The sequence below is a fragment of the Miniopterus natalensis genome, chromosome 2 (assembly GCF_054644295.1).
Source record: "Miniopterus natalensis isolate mMinNat1 chromosome 2, mMinNat1.hap1, whole genome shotgun sequence".
NCBI classification, from domain to species: Eukaryota; Metazoa; Chordata; class Mammalia; order Chiroptera; family Miniopteridae; genus Miniopterus; species Miniopterus natalensis.
In genome coordinates, this window is record NC_142082.1 from 74,211,480 (window position 1) to 74,227,962 (window position 16,483).

General features: G+C 44.5%; 1 protein-coding gene across 1 annotated transcript in view; it reads right to left on the reverse strand.

Annotated features, from left to right (window-relative positions):
- The window catches only part of ERICH6B (glutamate rich 6B), a 51,111-nt gene extending 35,482 nt beyond the window's left edge, over positions 1 to 15,629 (reverse strand). Inside the window, exons 1-3 of the mRNA XM_016205375.2 lie at positions 15,200 to 15,629; positions 7,752 to 7,800; positions 4,011 to 4,195 (exon numbers count right to left, since the gene is read on the reverse strand). Of these exons, the coding sequence (XP_016060861.2) occupies positions 4,011 to 4,195; positions 7,752 to 7,800; positions 15,200 to 15,629 (664 nt within the window). The remainder of the gene's footprint in view (positions 1 to 4,010; positions 4,196 to 7,751; positions 7,801 to 15,199) is intronic.
- Between the last annotated feature and the right edge of the window lie 854 nt (positions 15,630 to 16,483).

Below are 16,483 nucleotides of genomic sequence, written 5' to 3' on the forward strand. Positions count from 1 at the left end.
TCATGGGATGAACTGAGTATGGATATCCCATTATCTTCCCTCCTAACCCCACTGGTAAATACTGTTTTCTCCCCTTTCAGGATTCAATGTTGATTCAAATTTAAAGCACTTTACCCTTTGGCTCAGCTTCTTACCTGACCCTTGAGCCTTGACACCAAGCCTTGGAAGTAATGTCTTGGTCACAGGCCTTAATTAGGCTGCTCTAGTCTAAAATGGTCAAAAGAGGGCTCTCTTTGGCTGGGGGCCTGATAATTCTGTGCTTCTTACCTTCTTGTGGATGGTTTTGTAACTTCTGCAAGTCATTTAAAATCATCATCAAATTATAAAATTAAAATGATACCTTCTGAATCCAATTTTAAGGGGGGTATTATAATTGTTGAGGCTTCTTGTTCTATTTTTAGTTTCAATTTTGAAGGTGCTGTTAAAAGAGAGAATAAGGTGGCCATTAATGATTTTAACTACACACTTCCCAGTGGGCTCATATCGGACATTTAGGGTCTGATGTTCTTTCCTGGCACCCAAGGTTGATCAACAGAGGGGAGAAACGGACTGGAGGGGACTGCTGGTATATACTGTATGCTCCCTCTGCCCTCCTCCTCTTTCCTAGGACTGCAGTGAACCAGTGGTCATGAAATGTAGCCCCTCTGTGGCTTTCTCCTCTGGTCACCATGGGGCCAGTAAGGGTCCCCAGGATAGATAGCATGATGGATTGGGGGTGCACCTTGTAGCTCTAGAACCATAGAGCCAAGTGGCTCCAAGACCATGTAGATAAGTAATGGGGTATGGTTATCACTGTAAGAAGTGGGTGTTTCTGGTGTTCTTGCTCTCCAAGAGGTGCATAATGGGGGCTGGCTAGAAACACGGGCTGTCTAGTATAGATCCAGTAAGATACACAATGGGAGGCTACTGTAGTTTTTTGAGAACTTTTATAAGTTCTTGGTGATGCTTACTTTATGTCTTCTGGAATTTTGTAGTCTTCACTCTTTTTTGCCTCCCCCATCCTCACCTGTCCCTCTTCCTACTCCTAAACATATGCGTGCACACGTGTGCATGTACATATGTGCACACACTCTAGGTTCCATGCTTAATAGTAGAGAGGAGCAGGCCCATGAAGAAAAAGTAGAAGCAAACTGCTCCATCTGCTCTTGGGAGTATCAGAATTTGACCTGGTGGGCAGTGTCTGGACCTTCTGCACATGTGCAGTGTCACTGCCTACTAGTTCTTCTGAGCCCTCTAAAGACAAGGAACTTTCCAACTCATTCCTTCATGGCATGGCTTTCGCTGTTAGAAAGAAGTTCTTAATATATTTCCCTGAAGCTAGTCCTATGTTAGCCCTTCAATGCAAATGGAGAGGTCTCGGTTTTGTATGGCTGATCATCAGGTATTCGAAGGCAGTTGCGCCATCTCAGAGACACGTGTCTTCCAGAATTAACACCTCCTCTGCTTCAACAGTTCTTTGTATGGTGTAGTCTCCTGGTCTGCCTAACACCACCCTCTCCTCCAAATCCCACCAGTCTGCTTCTATCCCTCATAGAGTGTGGTAGCTCTCAGAGGGAACACTGTCCCTGGGCTGACCCTCAGTGCAGGCTAGAGTAGGACTAATCCATTTTTATAAGATATTTTAATTATATTTGGTTATATTAACTTTTGGGGATTGAACAATCTCATAATAAAAAATGTTTTAAAAGTAGGAACCTCGTACCCATTACATTCATCCTGCGCTTGAGGTCTGCGATTCTCCAACATCCCTGCACCTGAGAATCCTCTGGGGGTAATGCTAAGAATGCAAGCAGGGATCCTGATAGAGGAGGCTGGGAATGTGCCTCTATACAGGTTCCCAGCAGAGGGATGCATAGTCTTGGACCCTGTAGATCAGCAGTGTCGAAACCTGCTGTCACCTCTGCTTGCTCCTGCTGGCCCTCGACCCCAAATGACTAGCTCTTTGGGTTGCTTTTATCTTGATTGTCTGTGTTTCTGCAACAAGAGGATGAGTGGCTTCTGCCATGGTCTGAAAGTAGCTTTTTTTCTTTTTTTTTTGCATCTGCCACGCTGGGGAATGCTTCGTGTTCTGTACTCCAGCTACAAAGGGCTGGCTTTCTTTCTTGGCATGGGCTAAGCCTCCACCACCCGCAGATCCTCTGCCTTGTGTCACTTTCCTTTCTCCCTCTTGAAAGGTTTTGAGCTCTCCCACCTTCCTGGAGCTTCACATTTCCTGGCTTCCACCTGCACCTCTGTCACTTTGTCTGGAAACTATTCATCTTCTCAGAGAAGCTTTTTTGTTACATATCTGCTCCATTCCTTTGGCCAGATATAATCATGTACCTATTACTGGCAAGTTTTTCCCAGTTATTACCAATGTTCTCCAGAAAGTTAGGTTATAAACCATAGGCTTAAGGGAAAAGAAAAAACCTCCATGAATTTTAGGAAATTGCTTGCTCTTCCTTGTGTTTCAATCTTTACTGTAATGATCATCCCCTCACATAATTGCAGGAACCTGGGGTGTGTCATTGATCCTCGTTTAGAGGCTCCAATACAGTCCATACCTTTGGTCCAGACCACCCACTCCACAGTATTTGACCAGTAAGCATTTATGGTGGTGGCTAGACTTTTACTAAACACAAAACATATGTTGGCATTAGGAACTCAATACTGGAAAGACAACAGTAAAACATGCCCCCACAGACCAAATTATGCAGAGTGCTTTAAACTTGTTAGATCCAGGCATGACTAATTCTGTAAATTAAGCTTAGAAACCAAAAGGATCATGAATGAACAGGCCAAATAAAACAATTTCCAGAGGGCCTCTTTCTGGAGGTGGGTCCACAGAGGTATGGACAGGCCCTGGTGCCCCCTTCCCACACCCCAACCTTCTCCTATCTTTCTCCTCTCCCACATCTTTTCAAGCTTAGCATTGGCACTTTACAGGCGATTACCCTGTAAATGACTTTCGGAATCCTGCTTATGAATATTTTAGAGAAATGCTCAGGTTTTCCCCAGCTGTCATGCTTACTGACTTTGAAATGACTCCAGTTCTTGGGGCCCCATCAGAACACACATGCTGACAAAGGTCCGGCATGACCTGATTTGGCCTGTAAAATACTCCTTATTGTATGCTGTCTGCTTCACCGAACTCTGGCTTCTGTGGGCTGCCCTTTGCGTCTCCATTCTCCCTCATGGGGTTTCTGGCTCCTAATTTCATTTAATCACACTTGAGCTATAAAATTTAGCCGGCACAGATGGGGGCAGGGAAGTGAGGTGATGGGGAAATCTAATTTACTGCTGCCATGACTACAGATGTGAAATGAATCTGTGAATCCGTGATGGATCAATCTCACCAAGGCTGGGTTTAAATTATTAAAAATGGCGAGAGATGCTGTTCAATGTTCCATCCCAGGATCCTAGAGTGAGGGGCCTTTGGGTTTAACTGGGTAGAGGATTAAGCTATCTGATCACTGCAACCTTGCCGAACTTTCCTTGCACGTCTCCCAGTTGTGGCCACAAAAGTTCACACTAGGATGGTTTGGCTGTTCTTGAATCGGGGCTGCCTTTAACTGCATGCCGTTGCAGAGCTGGGGTGGGCCTGAGTTGCATTCCCCACTGTCCACATGAATATCTGGATATGGCCTATCACCTCAGCAGACCGCTCTGTAATCTGGGGAGGAAATGGCCTGCGTTTGTGAGGGAAATGGGGCCTGTGTTCACGCAGAACAAGAACAGGAAGACTAACGAAGAGACAGGGAAGGACTGAAGAAGGAAATTGTCTCAGGACTTTGTTGACGCTCTTTCTCTGAGAGGGGTATGAGATGGAGGAAGGCTGTAGCAACTAGTAGAAGAGTTTAATTCTTACCCAAAACCCAAAATACAACTTCAAATGTCACAGGTAGCAGTATATATCATTAGCATGAGTAATAATACTTGAGCCCCGATGCTTCACATGCATGGAATGCATTCTTCCCCCAGCCCCCAGAGCGCCCAGCTGTGGGATGGACCACAGGCTCGGTTTCCCTTACCCTTGGTCCCGTAGACGTGCTCCGTCTGCGTGCTCTGGTCTTGCCAGGACGGAGATCCTCCAGCATCCCTTGTGAAGGATGTGGAAGACTTTGTGTCGTAGTAAGAAGATTTGCTGGCAAGTTCAGAGATGGGAGGATGGACAGTGAGGAGGGTAGTCACCTGAGAGACGCCAGCAGCTGGGCTTCTGTCAGAGGGGAGCACAGGGTTCAGTCAACTTCCAAACAGGGGCCAGGTAGGAACCCAGTGCTGCGGCCTGCTGGGAAGTTGGGTGGCACTGCTGATTTCTGCCCATCCTAGATGGTGGATGTTGCAGGATAGAAGTGACCAGACTGTGGATCATGGAAAATAGGCCTGGGTACCATTTTGGTCACAGCTTCACAGCTGCTTCAGGCATAGTAGAAAAAAAACAACCAAAGTAGATGTTGCAGTAGTTTAAAATCAAGCACCAAGGTCTGGCCTCTCTAGCCTGCCAACTACAACTGAGCCCCATGCTGCCAACTGCTGCTTTACTTACAGTGAAAAATCTAAGGGTGCCTTCAAAGGCCAATGGGCCAGGCTTTGATAACTAACAGTCCAATGTTCCAGAACATTCCCTGTCCTTTCTCCCTCATTACCCTGATTATTCCAGTTGCCCTTCCTGCTCCACAGCTGCCTCAGGCACAGTAGAAAAAAAATACCAAAGTAGATGTTGCAGTAGTTTAAAATCAAGCACCGAGGTCTGGCCTCTCTAGCCTGCCAACTACAAACACCACCATCATCGAAAAAGATTTCTGCAGGGCCTGATGGCAGGCTGTTAGGGTGTGAGTCACAGGCCCTGACGCACACTGTGTCCTTCCTCGGGAATCTCTCACTTTTAACTGGGGGCAAGAAACTTAATTCAAAGGAATGAGAAGGGTCTTTGGGGTACTTTGGCCCTGAAGTCATCTCATGTAAACCGGCCCAGGAGTTGTGAGGAAAAATGCCCAACATATAAATGGGTGGTAACTATGGTTGGTAGAAAAAACATGGACTTTGATGTCAGATGGTTCCTGCTTAAGTCTTGGCTCTTGCATGATAGTGGAGTAACTCTGGGTGAGTTACTTAACTTGTGTTTTAGCATCCTTTTGAATATCAAACCACCCACATAGATCCCCACAGGTGAGGCCAAAACCCGGGTGGGGCAATATTGGCTACTGTTATTCTCAAAGGGGAAGTCAGAAGTTCAGTAGCCCTTCCTGAGACAGGCCCTTCCCTTCCTGGGTCAGGGTTCCCAGATGCAGGAACAGGGAGGGGGGCAGGAGCTACAGTTCGAAGGTGCTAGTGAAGAAGTTGAGAGAGGAGGAAGCTGCTCTTTCTAGCCATGGGACACCACCAGAAAGCTGTTCTCTTTCAGCGTCTGTGGGTGTTACAGGCAGGTCTTGTGCCACTTCAAGGGCCCCGTGGGTGGCCCTGGGTCTGTGCCAGCCAGTGGGCTGGAGCAGAGCAGCTGTTCCCAGGATGTACCATTGAAAAGGGTCCCAGGGTCAACCAGCAAGATGCTTGGGTCCAGTCAGGTGACCGCAGGGATCAAGAACTAGTGGACACAGGTGAGCTCTTTAGGCAAGTGCCAACTCTTACGCTGCTCCAGGCTTCAAGGCCAGATCAGGAGCCTCCCCTGGGCTTTATCCTTCTTGTGGGATAATAGCTGTCCTACCTCACTCACCAGGTGCCCACTGATACTCAAGGAGATAATGGAAATCGCCATGAAAGGAACTTGAGAGGTCAAAGCTACAAAACAACACAGGGATTATACTTAAGGCAATAGTGGACCGCTCTGGTCATCTACATCTTTGTGTACATTTGCTTAGCACCCTCCCTGCCATGACTGCCCCAGTCTGGGATGTTGCAGGGCCTTCTGGGGCACCTGCCAGGGCTCCACTGTGGCTGCAGCACCCACCGACCTGGGCCAAACACCAGTTTCCTGGCTTATCCCCAATGGGGCGAGGATGAGGAGGACCCATTGGACCCTGGATCCCAGGGAGCATTGACGGTTCTAGGCTATCTTCTGCAGCCACTTCAGAGTGTGGAAGGGGTCTGGCATGTGCTTGGGGGATCTTCAGGGCTTGTGTGTGGAGTGGGAGAGGGAGCATTCCTGTTTATAAGGGACCCATGAAACGCTTGACTTGAATCTGATCCCCTTCCTCACCCCCTACCTTAACAAGCATGAGAGTAACACTTCTTGCCTAAAGGGGTTTATGGAAGGTTCATTCTCTCAGCAACCTTGTGTGAGGAAAATCTAGGGTTTGTCTGAGCACCCCAAGGTTCAGACCTGGACTCTGGGGGCATAAGCCAAAGAGCACATGGACAGACCCAGGTAAAGCCCTGGGACCACATTTTCCTTAGAGCCCTGGGCACAGAAAACCCACTCGACTAAACTTTGAAAACAGGATAAGAGGGGTGGGTGTGTTTGGAGTAAAGTTGACCAGGAATCACGATCTTCATTCTGGGCCCGCTAAGTTTCCATGTGGGCTCGTGGAGGGCAGAACTGTGAACAAAAATGGTCCTCAGCACTTACTGGGTCTGCCCTGAGTGCTGACCACTGTTCTCAGTGGGTCTCATGAGTTAATACTCATTTAATTTTCACTACAGTCCTTGAGGCTGAAACTTACTGTAGCCATGTTACAGATAAGGAAACCGAGGCACAGGCACAGGGACATTAAGTGGTTGCCCTGTGGTATGCAGCTGGCTGGGTGGAGAAGCTGAGGTTCAAACCCAGGCTCTGGAGTTCCTGTTCTCACAGCCTTCCCACCGTCAGGCCCCTTCACTGCCATGTTGCTTAATAGTCTGTGAGTGTCAGCAACTGAGGCCTTGGGGCCTTTGAAAAGCCACTCCCTTTTACACATTGCCTTAGTGAGGGCCATCCTGTCGGAGCCATGTTTCTGCACCTCTGGAGGTGTGAAGCATGGGATGGAGCCAGTGGAGAGGAGAAGAGGGGGTTGGCCTTGCTAAGCTGAGGGGTACCCGAGTGGAGCCCTGTGCCCTCAAGTTGTAACCTGTTGCTTCCCAGTGCTGCAGCACTGGGATTTTAGTCCTGCTTCTCACCATAACCAAACTGGCCTTGTGCTTTCTTTGTATCTAGTGTCAACCCACTTCCCAAGTGGAGATAAATAAGCATTCCTTGGGAAGGGATTGTAGGGGCCAAGACTCTAGGACAACGACTGTGAATCAGAAGTCTTGTACCCCCCCCCACACTGGTTTCTAGAGAGCTGAATACATTTAAGGTATTTTTATCATTTATTCCATAGGTATATTATTGATCATCTAGTGTGTGCTAAACCCTGTGGCAGTTTAATGAATACTCGCTGAATGGTCATTTAGACCTTGGGAGTATGCCCGAACACAGAAGACTGCAACTTCTTTTCGGGCATTCATTCATCTACTCACCACAGGCGCTGCCCGTAGGCCCTTTGCTCTCTTTGTCCAGTTCATACTCAGTCCCCCTGCCCTTTAACCTCTGTAGTTCTGGGTGCCAGGACTCTGATTTTGGTACCTGTCCCTCCCTCTCTGAGTGACTGAGGGGCAGAGGGGAGCAGTACTGGGAGGTCCTTGTGTGTGACTTCCAGGAGACCTCATCCCAATCAAACCCCTCCTTTCTCAGGGGACCTGCTCCCTGCACCCCCTTCTCCTTCCTCCATTCCCAATCTTTGGAAAGCTAAAGGCTCCTGAAACACCATCCCTAAGCTTGAATTGCCACCTTATTTACCCAAAAAGGAAACTATTACCTTGCATTAAGATTAGACGGAGTTTGTGATGAAGAAGTCTCTTTGAGTTCTATTGGGGAAAAAAAGAGAAAGACAATATTGGAAAAAAAAGAAACCATCTTTCCTTCTATATAAAAATGTGTTGCTAAGTATGTGATGCTGGGATTGGGGTCGAGAGGTCCTGATTTATAATTTTTTATTTTATTTTTCTTGTTCCTTAGTGTCGTCTCTCTAAATGGTTTCCTTTAGAAATTATGGGTTGAAACTTTATAAAATCAAAAAGAACTCCAGAAAATGATTTTCATGAAATCATGATTTTGGAAATTCAAGTTTGCTGTGTTAATCTTTTGGGTTATCAAGGGGGCTTTTTGTGTCACAGTATGAAGGATATCTGTACAGAAGAGGTGACTGAGGTTCAGAGAATATAAAAATTATTAATTTTGAAGAACCTATTTGTGTCATTTAAGCACCAGACTGTTTGCCTTGAATGATATGACATTAAGAATTTCATGTACCACTGGGATAAAATATGCCATCAATTCTAGAGTGATCAGAAGAGAAAGAAGAGAAGGCCTGGGAACTTCTCCTGGCTCTTCTAATTATTTTCCATGACCTTGGAATGTTCCATACCCTCTCTCTAACTCTAGGTTCCTTGTTTGTGAAGTGAGGGGTAAATAATGGCTGGGAGAATGAAAGGAGACAGAGATTGTGAAATATACTATATACACCCTATGCCATTGGACTGTGCTCCCGACCTCCTTTGGTGCAAGGAACAACAGAAAATGATGTTGTTTGTAAGGGAGCAGAGTGGAGGCTGGGGGCAACTGGTCCTGGGGCCCAGCATCTCCCTCCATCATTTGCTAATTCAAGACACACTGGTTGGGAATCTCTGCCACAACCTGTGAACTTTCTTTTTTAAAAAATAAATTTTATTGGAGGAGAAACAAGATGGTGGCATAGGTAACAGCTGCACCTGCCACCTCCCACAACCACGTCAAAATTACAACTAAAATACAGAACCACCATCACTCAGAACTTCCTGAAATCTGGCTGAACAGAAGCCCTACAACCAGGGAACTGAAGAAGCACCAAGACCAGTAGGAGGGGTGGAGATGTGGGCAGATCGGGGTTGAATTGTGGAGACGGGGCAGTGGGCCCACACCTGGTGCTGAGGATTAAACCTGAAAGGGAATCTCAGCGGTGGAGGTTTTCCGGAGGAGTAAGGGGTCCCAGCCCCATATCAGGCCCACAGCCCAGGGCTCCAGGGCTTGGGAAGAGAAGTCCCCACAACTTCTGGCTGTGAAAACCATCTGGGCCTGTCACTGAGGGATGCGAAGGCTGCGGGAACCCCAACAGCTCCTCTTAAAGGGCCTGCACACGGACTCACTCAGATGCGCTCCCTCTGAGCCCCAGAGCTGGGCAGCAGCTTGAAAGGAACCTTGGACACTTGGGGAGGAACTAACTTGCTTAAAATCAGGGGGAGAGGTGGAGGAGCAGCTTTCTCCCAGGCAGAAGAGTTGGTGGAAGCCATTGCTCCTTTGGCGAGTCCTTCCCCCACAGAGCCGGCAGGCAGGCGCCATATTTGAATCGCCAGCACCTGACTCACACCTTTGCCCCCCCCCCCCCCCCGGTGGTTCCCAGAGGCCCTGCCCCTCCCTACTTGCAGGATCATCCAAGTCATTCCCAGTGGTTTTTCTATGCAAGTGGCCTCTCGAGCTTCATGTTTAGGACTTTCCTAAAATCTCTCAAACAAACAGCAGCATGGCCCATTCAGCTTGATAAGTGGCCCCAGGCCTAGCACTAGTGGCAGCCTGCATTGGTTCATAGCTTGGCCTCTCCTGGACATCTCTAAGCCCAGCACAAGTAGCAGCCATCTATGGTTTGCTGTGTAGCTCAAGCTGGGTGGCCCTGGGCAAGGTATAAGCAGAAGCTGACTTTGCACCTCCCAGGAGGCCCCAGAGACAGTGCACCTGGCAGTCAGACTCGACCAGTTCGTCCCAGTGATGCCAACAGCAACCAAGGATCAACTACAATAGGACAGTGCACACTGCCCACACAGGGGAGCACCTAGAAGGCCCAGCTCAGGTGACTGGGGAGGCTGAGCCACTGGACATTACAGGACACCTACTACACCTACTCTACAAATTCCAGGAGACATAGCAGCTCTACCTAATACATAGAAACAAACACTTGGAAGCAGCCAAAATGTGGAGGCAAAGAAACATGTCACAAAGGAAAAAAGAGAAGAAATCTCCAGAAAAGGAACTAAACAAAATAGAACCAAGCAAGCTACTAGATACAGAGTTCAGAATTACAGTTCTAAGGATGCTCAAGGATATTAGTAAGACTATTATGAAAACAAGTGAGACCATCGATGACTTAATAAAGTACCAATTTGAAATGAAGGCTACACAAACTGAAATAAAGAATAATTTACAGGGAATCAACAGTAGAGTAGAGGACACTGAGAATCAAATTGGCAATTTGGAATATGAGGAAACAAAAAACATCCAAAGAGAAGGACAAGGAAAAAAAGGAATCCAGAAATATGAAAACAGTGTAAGGAGTCTCTGGGACAACTTTGAGCAGCCCAACATTCATATTATGTGAGTGCCAGAGGGAGAAGAAAGAGAGCAAGAAATTGAAAACCTATTTGAAAAAATAAAGACAGAAAACTTCCCCTACCTGGGGAAAGAAATAGACTTACAAGTCCAGGAAGCACAGAGGGTCCCAAACAAGAGGAACCCAAAGAGGCCCACAGCAAGACACATCATAATTAAAATGCCAAAGGTTAAAAACAAAGAGAGAATCTTAAAAGCAGCAAGAGAAAAGCAGTTAGTTACCTACAAGGGAGCATCCATACGACTGTCAGCTGATTTCTCAACAGAAACCTTGCAGGCCAGAAGGGAGTGGAAGAAATATTCAAAGTGATGAAAAACGAGAACCTACAACCAAGATTGCTCTACCCAGCAAAGCTATCATTTAGAATTGAAGGTCAGATAAAGAGCTTCTCAGACAAGGGAAAGCTAAAGGAGTTCATCACCACCAGACCAGTACTACATGAAATGTTGAAGGGTCTTCTTTAAGAAGAAGCTAATGAACAAAAGAATCTGACTACCTAAATAGATCCAGAGACATTGACACATGCAACAGACGATCATATTTCAGAGAGAGAGGGAAGGGAGGTGGAGGGTGGGAAGAGATTAACCAAAGAAGTTATATGCATATATGCATAACCTATGGACACAGACAATAGTGGGGAGCTATCAAGGGTAAATAAAATCAAGCCAGCGGATTATGTGTATCACAATACTACTCAGCAAAAGCATGATTAATCAAAATTAATATACTGTGGCATCCCTGTGGCATTATTTGCTACAGAACAGAATTCATCCAAGAATTCATTCATTCTTGGGTTGTAAAAAACAAAGGGGCCTCTTACAGAGTGGCTTCATGTTCTATGACAGCATGATAGTAACGCAGACCATCTTTCTTCCTTCTAGCACCTTCCTGCACCTTGTGAGATCAGAAGAGTACTTTTGTACCTTACGATTAATTGTATGGTGTGGGAGAGCTTTCACAGCATTCTCAGATATGTGCTTTCATTTAATTAGCAGTGTTCTTTCTCCACATTGTGAAGAAAGGTATTTTTACACATGGAGAAACTCAGCGAATGTAGATGCTAAGGTCAAAGGTCCTACCATGTGCTGGATCTTCTGGCTCTGACCTCACAGCATTTCTACACATTTTACAAAAACTATTTGCAACATTCTGGGGAGTTCAGTCATACATGGTTATTGATTATTCAGTGGCAATTGATGCAGCATTTATATTCAAGTTGCTCATCTAATTCTATTGGATTTCCCCATAAACCATGGGGAAAACCTTCCCTGTAAAGAAAAGAGGGGGTGAGAGTAGTTAGTCTGACCCTACCCTGATTTGTTCAGTGTAGTGGGAGTCTCTGAAATTTACCTGCCTGCAGGGAATTGGATGGGCGGCAGAGATTCCTCCCACACTCTAGTTCATTGCATCTTCTCTTGTCCTTTTGTTATGCCTATTTTACAAAGTAGGAAGATGTGGCCAGGGGAAGAGTGTAAACCACCCTTCACAAGTCAATGGTAGGGGAGTATAAAATACAGTATAATAATAATAATAATAATAATAATAATAATAATAATGGCTCGCACTTAAAGAGACTTCAAATGCTATGTGCCTGGCATAGCTCATAATGCTTTACATAACTCCCTTCATTCTCACTAACATCCTGTAAGGTAGGTCAATTTTTATTCCTAATTACAGTTAAGAAAATCAAAACAGAGAGAGGTTAAGTGACTTGCCCAGCCTTGTGGAACTAATAAGTGGAAGAGAATTGGCATTCAATCCTAGACAGTCAAGCTCTTGAGACAGGAAGAAAACAGCTCTTTGTGACAGGCTTATTAGTATCTGTCACCAAATAGAAAAATAAATGGCACTTATGCTCCTCTCCATGCACCTGGTCCTATGGCTAGTTGATCATGGCACTCTTTCCTGTTGATCCCAAATGGAGACTCAGAATCCTTCTTAAATAATGTTCCACCACTAACCTCTCATAACTAATCCATCAACATGAGATGTGGAAACCCATTTGTCGGCTCATTTTATAGGCCCTAATTAATTCATAAAGTTGTTTTAAAAATAAATGTGTGTGTATATATATATGCTTGACTTTATGAAAGGAATGAAATTGAACTTGATTCAATTTGCATTTACTGATATCTGCTATATAGGTCTGGAAGGTACTCTTGTTATGCACTGAGGCTTAAAACAAAGGATAAACAAAGTTATGTCTTAAAGAAGACACTATTCCACATTAATTTTGATGTAAATTGTTTTGAAAAGTTAAGAATCCTCTTGTAAACCTCTTACACAATGGCTTTTCATGAGACCAAGACATTCTTCCATGTGCCTTTAAAGGCATCTTAACATTCCCTACAGTTTCCAGTGCTCTCCAATTTTTGCTGGCATTTATTTTCATTTTTCTTAATTTCTTTTCTATAAATTGAATTTATTGGTGTGAAATTGGTTCGTAAAACCGCACAGGTTTCAAGCGTACAACTCAATAAAACATCATCTGCACACTGCATTGTGCACCCATTGCCCCATGCTTTATACACAGCTCTATGCTTTACACCACTGTAGTTGTTCTACTCTAGTGGGTAGTTATTTACAAAGGTCCAGTGCATGGAGGGGACTTATTAAGAATGCTTGATTCATACTGTGCAAAAGAAATGTCCTGAATGTTATTTTTCAGTATTAGAACTACACTTGGTACTTGAACAGCAAGGATATTAGGATTCTGAGAAGGAGCTTAATGGTAGAGGCACACAGAAAAGAGGGTTTCCCAGCAATAGAGAAATTATCTCTTCAATGCCCCAACTAAACGTCCATGAGGGTAGTTGGAACCAATGCTAATACATCTGATTTGATCAAGAGAGACTTAAAGGTGAAACGCCTGTGTGGCTGCTGAGAACACACAGCCTTTAGGATTTAGGTCGTGTGTAGGATGTAGAGGTAGATTTAAATTCAAGCTGCAGCAATTTACAATAGCTAAGATCTGGAAACAGCCCAAGTGCCCATCAGTAGATGAGTAGATAAAAAAGCTGTGAGACATTTATACCATGGAATACTATGCAGCTGTAAAGAAGAAGGATCTCGTACCATTTGGGGTAGCATGGAAGGACCAGGAGAATATTATGCTAAGCGAAATAAGCCAGGCAGAGAAAAACAAACACCACATGAATTCACTTATATGTGGAATCTAAAGAACTTAATAAACTGATGAACAGAAATGAGTCAATGACATGGAAGCATGGATCAGCCCGACGAATCTCAGAGGGATGGAGGGGGGCAGGTGGGTGGAGGGGGAGAGAACTTATGTGCATATATGCATAACCCAGGACACAGACAATGGTCTGGTGAGGGACTGGGGAAGGGGTTGGGGCGGGATGGAATGGGTCAATGCGGAGAAAAAGGGACATCTGTAGTAATATTTTGAACAAAAATTTAAAAAAATAATTTAAATAAATAAATAAATAAATAAATAAATAAATAAATAAATAAATAAATAAAATTCAAGCTGCCTGAGATGCTTGTAGTTGACAGCAGAACTGGATCCAGGAAAATAGTTTAGTTCTATTTCTAGGTCAACATTAAGATGCTGAGCATGACTTGGATTCTTTAACTTTCTGTACCTAGGTGGATATGGCCATGCAGTCATGATATCAAGGGAAGACATCATGTGGGCCTATGAGTAAGTGCACATCAGCCACTTTTAACAACAGCACGAGGGGACCACTGCCAAATAACTAAACCCAACTTAAGCAAAAGTTGCCAATTGCAGAAACAGTATTGGAAAAAAATATCAGCCCTAGGATGAGAGAAATAACTCCAAAGTTAAATACTCACCAGCAGGGTAAGATGATGCCTTCCTGGGGCCAAATAGGCACCCTGAGAAGCTACTAGTGTCTGTTGACCTAGCAACAGGTTGTGGGAATGTATTCTAGGAGATAGAGGTCATTGATAAAACTTAGCTATAAAGATGTTTATCAAAGTAACAAAAAATCAGAAGCAATGACTAATCAATAACAGAGGATCAATTAAAAATATTATGATTTGCCCAGGCCAGTGTGGCTCATTTGGAGTGTAATTCCATACACCAAAAGGTCATGGGCTGGATTCTGGTCAGGGCACATACCCAGGTTGTAGGTTTGATTCCCGGTCGGGGCACATGGGGAGGAAACAGATAGATGTTTCACTCTCTCATTGATGTTTCTCTCTCTTTTTCTCTCCTTCTCTCTCTAAAAATCAAAAGATGTCCTTGGGTGAGTATTAAAAAAAAATTATGTTTTGTATTATACAATTGTGTTATACAATATAGTGCATTGTGGCCACTAAAATGATCTGTAGATAATTTAATAAATGAAATGATATTCATATAAGTATGTAATATTTATTTATAATTATAATATATAAGTATACAAATAAATGTGCCTTTAAAAGCAGTTTACAAACACTGCATAATGTCTGGGGAGTATATAACCAAAGTGTGAAAGAACAGTCATCTCTGGATGGTAGAGGTTTTTGCTTTTTTTTTGCTTATATGTAGTTTCTCAAACATTCATATGTATCACTTGTGCAGTAAGGAAAAAAAAAAGATAAAAATTATAGGTTTTTTTTTTTTTTTTTTTTTTTTATGAACAGGTGCTTTATGTTCATCAGGTCTCCCTGTCTGCTCTGCTGACATGGTGATTTGGGGCCTGGCTATTGAAGCTGTGAGTAGAACTTGGTTAGTCATGAGTCTTCCTAGTGTCAGCATCATGGGCAGGTTGACAATTTGAGCTTTGGCTAGATCTCAAATTTCTTCTTTTTTCCTGAGCACTGTGGTGAACCAAAGTTACCATCTTTTGGGAGGCCCTCCCCCAGATACTCACCCCTTTCCAGATAGCCTTCCTCATACAAATTTTCCTCCTCCGGATAGTCATCTTCCTCTAGATACTGGTCATCCTCCAGAGAGTCACTTTCCTCTAGATACTGGTCATCTTCCAGAGAGTCACCTTCCTCTAGATACTGGTCATCTTCCAGAGAGTCACCTTCCTCTAGATACTGGTCATCTTCCAGAGAGTCGCCTTCCTCTAGATACTGGTCATCTTCCAGAGAGTCACCTTCCTCTAGATACTGGTCATCCTCCAGAGACTCTTCCTCCTCAGAAAACAGAGAGTCTTCATTTGAACTCTCCTCATCTCCCTTAGAATACTCTTCCTCCAAAGAGAAGATCTGTGTGAATTGCTGGGAAGTGATGGGAAGAAGGGGTGATGACTCTCCTGATGACTCTCCTGATGACTGACTATCTTTGGCAGACATGTTGGGGCAGCATTACCCCTTCAGCAGCAGGTAAAGTCGCTTCATCACCCTGGTAATCAACAAAGGAATAAAATTTCATTAATTAGTAACTGTACTGAATGTGATTAAAATACTCATTTCATTCAGTAGTCTTTGGATGCCCCTTTGAGTATGCAGATCAGTATATGGTGGGAACAGGAGGGAACAGGAGTTTTACCCTCAAGGACCTTTTGGAGGGGCCACACCTGACGGCAATGCCTTTGAAATTACAGCACAATGTATAAATGAGAACGGCTGGACAGTGAAGATGTGATTAGTGGTGCAATTATCAAAGAAAACTTTTATTTATCCATCAAGAAATATTTATTCCACAGTAAGCAAGCCAGAAACTACCTTCCAGGAGATTGAGATCTGGGGAGAAAAACAGTCATGCAGACAGATTTCTATATATAAAGTGACAAGCACAGCGGGAGGGGCACAGGCCGGGAGGTATAGACATGGTGATTGGTCTTTGGTCAGTGAAGGCCCCTGTAGGTGGGGGTCTGTGTGGCACATAATCATGGCCTCTACACATACCACCACCTCTGCTGGAAGGACCGCCCACCATTAGTTTACTCAGCACTTTACTAATGTTTGAATCCCCAGTTTCAACACGATTGTGAGCACCTTGGCTCCCCCAGGAAGTCTTCCAGACTCCGTGCTATGCTCCATCTGTACCATTTTTATTTCCATTAAAGTAACTATTTTGCTATATTATTTATTTGCATGTCTGTCTTTCCAACAGAATGTGAACATCTTGAGGGCACGAAGAATTGAGTCTTGTTTAGAAATATATTTTGAATCCTTCCACTCTTCTTCATCTCCACCGTGAGTAT